This window comes from Ammodytes marinus, assembly GCF_949987685.1.
Source record: "Ammodytes marinus genome assembly, chromosome: 8".
NCBI lineage: Eukaryota > Metazoa > Chordata > Actinopteri > Uranoscopiformes > Ammodytidae > Ammodytes > Ammodytes marinus.
Window position 1 is genome coordinate 5,112,025 of NC_137212.1, and position 6,176 is coordinate 5,118,200.

A 6,176-nucleotide genomic window follows, 5' to 3' on the forward strand; every position below is an offset into this window, starting at 1 on the left:
ATGTTCCTTCAGTCAATCGTTATACAATGAACAACAACATTCTAGATTCATCCACTGGACTCTTTTCTGTTAAGGTGATGATTTACTTAAAACATCAGACCATGTTGAAAACGTTGAAAAAATAAAGAAAAGTCCATTATAACAAAAAATAACACAGCAAGAGACAAAAACATCACCTCAAAAAGTTTCACCTCACACACACACACACACACACACACACACTCTCTCTCTCACACAAACACAAACTCACACTTACTAACACTCTCTCTCTCTGTCCCACAAACACACACACACTCACTCTCTCACACACATACACTTGAGGGGGGTGGGGCGCTCATGGTGTAGTAAACTCATTCCTCTTCACAGCAGACCACGGGTTAGAATCCTGCCTGTGGTCGTTCTCTGCATGTCATTCCCCTCTCTCTGCCCCATTTCACCTCTGTCTCTCCACAACTGTCTAATAGAAATACAAAAATAATTATCTTTTCAAACCAGTTTCAAACTGGTTTTTGTTCATAACACACACCATGTTTTTGTCACTCTTTGAATCTAAATGTATCTGTTTTCTTGTGTCCCCTAAGGGAGAGGCTGAGTAGAGGAGGGACCCAGCTAGCACAGCTGAAAGAAGTTTTGGACCGCTGTGTTGAAACGAACGCTCAACCCTTTAACACATAGTCCTCACTGGACCACTATCAGGGAATCTACATACCAACCAAACAGAGGCCTTAAAGGTGCTACGAGGAACTTTTAAATATTTATGCAACAGTCTCATTTTGCCTCTGATGATCATAAATAACATGTAAGAGCAAACGAGACAATCAGTCCAAAGAAAAATGCAATTTTTTATATAGTTTTTCTTAATGCATTTGTCATGGGTATACGCTCACCCAGGAACAACAGCTGGCGTGGTAAAAACACTACGGCTTTTGTCCAAAGGGGGTGCAAGAGTTAAAATAAACTGAAAGTTCCTCGGAGCACCTTTAAATAAACCAGTATCCTTTTTACTTGAAGTAAAAACTACAAGTGCGTGCCTTTACTGTTTCTCCGTTTTTACGAGACCAGTTTGACTTATTTTAATATAATTTTTATTGAATTTTGAAGTATGTATAAATGTTGTTATGTTTGTCTGAATGAATAGATGCCTATGGGATGTTGTACATCATTTTAAAGTTTGTTTTGTATTGTTAAACAGAGATTGTATGTTCTGTATCTGGCTGTTTGAAATTCAATCACATCAGGTTCAATGTTCTCCAGTATTTTACATATGTTTTTTTCAAATCTCCCAAATATACAGAGCTAAGGAGTTATCTACCGTCTTTAACTCTAAATATTTCAGTTTCTTTAAAGGTGGAGTCAGCTTTTCCGGAGAACCCTTGTTTACATAGCAGTTTACAGAGTCTATGTTGTGTATTAACAGCAGGTTTTATTTCCAGCGCACACTGGAAGGACAGGTAGCGGCTCGTGAAGAAATATTCACTGATTTTTGCAACAAACAAAAAAAAAAATTATTCTCCATTATCGCTGACTGCACCTTTTAAGTGTATACACCTTCATGCACACTTAACTATATTGTGTTGTTTCTTAGTTAAATCACACACTGGTTTTCAATATTGTTATTATTTAAAGTGTTTATTTTGTTTGGCTTTGAAACTCAAGTTTGTTACAAAAGTTTTAAAAGATAAAGTTTTGTATTATTTATTTTATGATATTTTTTGGACCTTATGAATTTGTAATGTGTATGAAGTGTGAGTTCTGCCCCCGGCCCACTGTGACAACTGACAGAAAGATGTTTTTATTTGAATAATTGCTGTTAACTTTATTATAATATTGTCCACTGTTTTTCAAACCAGACCGTTAAACAGTTTTTTTTCCATCATTTATGATTATTGGGCTTAAAGAAACGGTACGACATTTTGATAAAATGGCCTGTTCACTTTTTTGCAGAGATTTAGATGAAAAGAACGATACCAATCTCATATCAGTCCGTTAAATATGAAGCTAGAACTGGGAGACACAATTGATTTAGCTTAGCATAAAGGCTGGAAAGAAGGCTAAACTAGCCTTTGCTTAGGTATTTAAAAGCAATTGAACAAATAGTTTATATCAACATTTTATTTTTTATTTTCATGAATCTGCATTTGTAGATGCCTGACTGATTGTTGTGAGCTAACTATAGCCCAGTGAGAAGCTGTAACCGATGGGCTATTTTTTGTAAACCAAAAGCTAGTGGTCAGGTCGTGTCAAAAAAAATAAGGCAAAACATTTCGATACTGTGAAAGCCAGTGAACATGAGGTTTCAACGTGTGCACATTTTTTGTTAAGATTTTAAGTGAAAATGTAAATAATTTCAGAAAAAAATTATATTTTATGTGAAAGAGTGACATTTTTGCATTAAAAATACATTTTTGAAGCACTGTGTTGAGACTTCTCTCTTTTAGTGATTTTAAAAATGTATTCAGCCTCAGTAATCTCATACACCTGCTTTGCTTTTGTTTTTCTACATCTTTGACAGTGCAAATGTATAAAACACATGATTATACACTGGGTTAAAATGGCCAGAATTTCTGTTGCTTAAAAAGGCTTTTGAAAATTCAAATAAACAAGGAAAAACTAAGCACAGGGCAGAACAAGTGATAAGGTAGAACATCAGAGCAGAGAGTGCAATATGTAGAAAAGGCTCAGCTGTGGTGTGTGTGTGTGTGTGTGTGTGTGTGTGTGTGTGTGTGTGTGTGTGTGCTGCAATTTGTCATCTTGAGGGTGACTGCATTTGGCTGTGTGTGTGTGTGTGTGGTGACTAAGGGGATTATTAGGCTCAGGTGACGGTGGCAGACAGACACACAGGAAGAGATTACACATCACACCTGCTGAGGCTGCAACACTGAAAGGCTAAAGCATCAGACGTCACACAGGAGCAGGTGTGTGTGTGTGTGTGTGTGTGTGTGTGTGATTATGAGAGAGAGCGAGATAGAGTGTGTGTGTGTGTGAGAGAGAGGGTGTGTGTGTGTGTGTGATTGTGTGAGAGAGCGAGATAGAGTGTGTGTGTGTGTGTGTGTGTGTTTGTGTGTGTAGGGAGAAAGGGAGGGCAGATAACGAGGGCCATTGATGATCATTCTGAACTCACTGAGCTTCCGGCGTCATTAGAATATTGCAGCGTTGTCATGACGCAGACAAATCTCTTATAATGTCGGACACAACTGACATTGAATTTTTTGTTCCAGATGTATTTCCTCCTGCGTCATAATTCGTCACCCACCCAATCATTAAGTAGGATTTACAATGCTCATTTCATTTCTAAATTCTCTCTAGGTCGTCCTCAGATGAGCCCTCCATCGTTGCTTCCAGTCATCCCGATTCTCCATACATCTGGCCAGTTCAAAATTCAAACCATTTTAATGCCGGTGGAGTTCTTGCCAAAGAAACTTGCTCTGCGATTTATGAGCTCACCTTAAACCATAGGGGACACTCTCTTTCAAGCACCTGGCAAATGTGAAAGAGCTTTTATAGCAGTTTTTGTTTTTAGGTTAGTAATGGCATTTTTAACATTTAATCTTTAATTTCTGCAGAGGGACAACTACCAGGTTCATCTCCACTTACTGTAGGTTTTGGTTTTTAAGAATTTGCCAGAATTGGAGCTTCCTTGTAGACAAATGTTTAGAGCAGCAGACCCGGCGCCAGAGCAAACTATACAGGGGGCATTTTGTGGGAGGGCCCGCATAAATATTATGACAGACAGGTGTAGCCTACAAACTTTTTTACAACACACTAAAGTACAGAAGAGTTTAAGGGCCACAGGAGAGAGAAAGAAGTCAGATGAGGAAGATTTTTTTTTTCATTATGTTGAAAATATATTTTATTTTTACAAGGCACATGCCACATAATCACAATTTCTATTATTTTTATTATTAATTTTATTCTTTGATGTATTTTCTACTATGCTTTTATTTTCTGTGCACACTGTAAAGCACATTTTCCCCGTCTGTGAAAAGCGCATATACATAAATGTTACTTACTCACTTACTTACTTACATAGGCTGCTTACTTAGTTACATACATCTTCTGTTCGATTCTAGGCTGTGGACTGAATGACCTGCAACAGAAGTAGTCGCCTACAGTCTTTCCCCCACGTGTCCTGTCTACTGTCAAGCTTTCAAATCACTGTGCATAGTAGACAAAATAGTAAAAGAGTGTCATGAAAATTCTGACATATTTTTAAAAAAAAAATTCAACCCGGCATAGCCTATATCATGATATGCAGAGTTTCCGTTATTTGGCATACTGTATTTGCCATGCATGTATTGGGACATCCAATCTGTTTCTGTCATACGAAATAGCATGGCGGTATGAATGGCTATTGGAACATTACTGTATATAAGAGGATAGACTCATCCGTGTTGTAAGTATCTTGGTCCTGCTTCCCGTAGCACGTGTGTCAATGGTCAGGTGTGTGTGCAGAGATTACCAGAGGCTACTTTGTGAATGAGCACGAGAGTGATTAACTAACTCTGACTGACAGACGATAAGTGTGTGTGTGTGTGTGTGTGTGTGTGTGTGTGTGTGTGTGTGTGTGTGCGTGTGTGTTTGAGTGTGTGTGTGTGTGTGCGTGTGTGTGTGTGCGTGTGTGTGCGTGAGCGTGTGTGTGTCTGACTGTGTGGTGCATACACATTGAACCCATCCGGTCGTCTGTCTGTCAGCGCTCTGAGTGACTGTGTGGTATCCTGCTGAAGTGTGCTGGGCCAGATTACAATAATCTCTTTCCTAAAAGACATTTATAGGAACAGAAAACCCCCCCCCCTAGATTAGTGTGGTAACCTAGCGATAACCTAGTCTCCCGGGGAAACGGAGGCAATGGAAGCTTAAGACTGCAGTGGCCGGGACACTGTCGTTACTCAAGAGAAGCCGACAGTCGAAGCCTAAATTTAGAGTGTAGTGTTAAGTGTCCAGCAGATCAGCTGTTGGGTGATTTTATTCCAAGGTCTATTCTATGCACCACCTGGTTCAACTCCTGACTTCTATGACTTTTAAATGCTAGAGTCATTTTAAGAGCCCATATGTTATTTATATCTTTAAGAGCCCATGCTGTTTAAAAAAATTACTTAAATCAATGTTATAACTGGTCAATAATGTAACAAAAGTGCTAAGCAAATTACGTTATGATTTGGAGCCCATATTGTGACTACTTTAGTGGTCACATTTTGGTTGTTATTGCACTTATGAAGCAAGCTTAATATTATTGCTCCAAATAGTGTAATTTTTTTTACATTAAAGTGACTTAATTTATGAAAGAAAGGGGTAATTGCGTCAATGTTATTGCTTCAATCTTAGTGTACTAAGCAATAAACGCACTCTTTCTATAGTTTTTACTGTAATTAAAGGCTCAACATTTTTATACACCAACATATTTTTATTTATTCTATTCTATTTAGTTCATTCTATTAGCATCGTTGTTACATTATGGACACTTAGAAGCCTGTTATACAATAACTCACTTTTCAAAGTACCCTTAGTTAAAAGCTAGTCAGTCCAAGGTAGAGCTACTAAGCTAAATAATAACAGTGTGAAACGGTTTTCGCCAAACATCCCTCGATGACACATTTAGAAAAAGTAGGCCGTAGACAGAAATCAAGTTTAAATGATTTATTAATTAAGAAATGTTACAAATGTGATAATTTTCTCGCTCTAACATTCCTTCCAGGAGAATCTGCCAATGCCTGACACTTTGAAATACAAAGAAAAAAAAAAGAAAAAAAATTCTAAGGATTTTCAGTAATCTCTCTACACACAACAATTAGTTTAATTCACAATAACAAAAGTTTGGTTAGCAGAAGCGCGAGGTTGTGCATGTGTAGTATGTGTGCACAAAGTAATGAACTGGCACTGGTTAGATTCGTTTGACTTGAAGCTGTCTGATACTACTTTTTTAAATTGTAATCGGTAAATCAGCAGTGTATAAAAAATATAAAAAAGGCCATCGTTTAAGATTCAAAAAAGCAATCCAGCTTGGTTTAAAATGACACAAAAAAGCCATGACAGGTGTGTGTGTAACAACTTGCACTCTGAGTAAGGCTTCAAAAAAACCCTCTGACCTTTAAATATGTGAGCAAAATGACAAAATCTCCACAACAGGAATATTTTTAAAAGAAAAACTTTGAACTTTAAAAAAAAAAAAAAAAAAAAAA

At 37.5% G+C, this 6,176-nt stretch overlaps 1 protein-coding gene across 1 annotated transcript in view; it reads left to right on the plus strand.

The window, feature by feature from the left end:
• swt1 (SWT1 RNA endoribonuclease homolog) overlaps positions 1-2,300 on the plus strand; it is a 36,007-nt gene extending 33,707 nt beyond the window's left edge. Inside the window, exon 18 of the mRNA XM_080032180.1 lies at positions 582-2,300. Within this exon, the coding sequence (XP_079888306.1) occupies positions 582-675 (94 nt within the window). The 3' untranslated portion in view covers positions 676-2,300. The remainder of the gene's footprint in view (positions 1-581) is intronic.
• Positions 2,301-6,176: the final 3,876 nt, after the last annotated feature.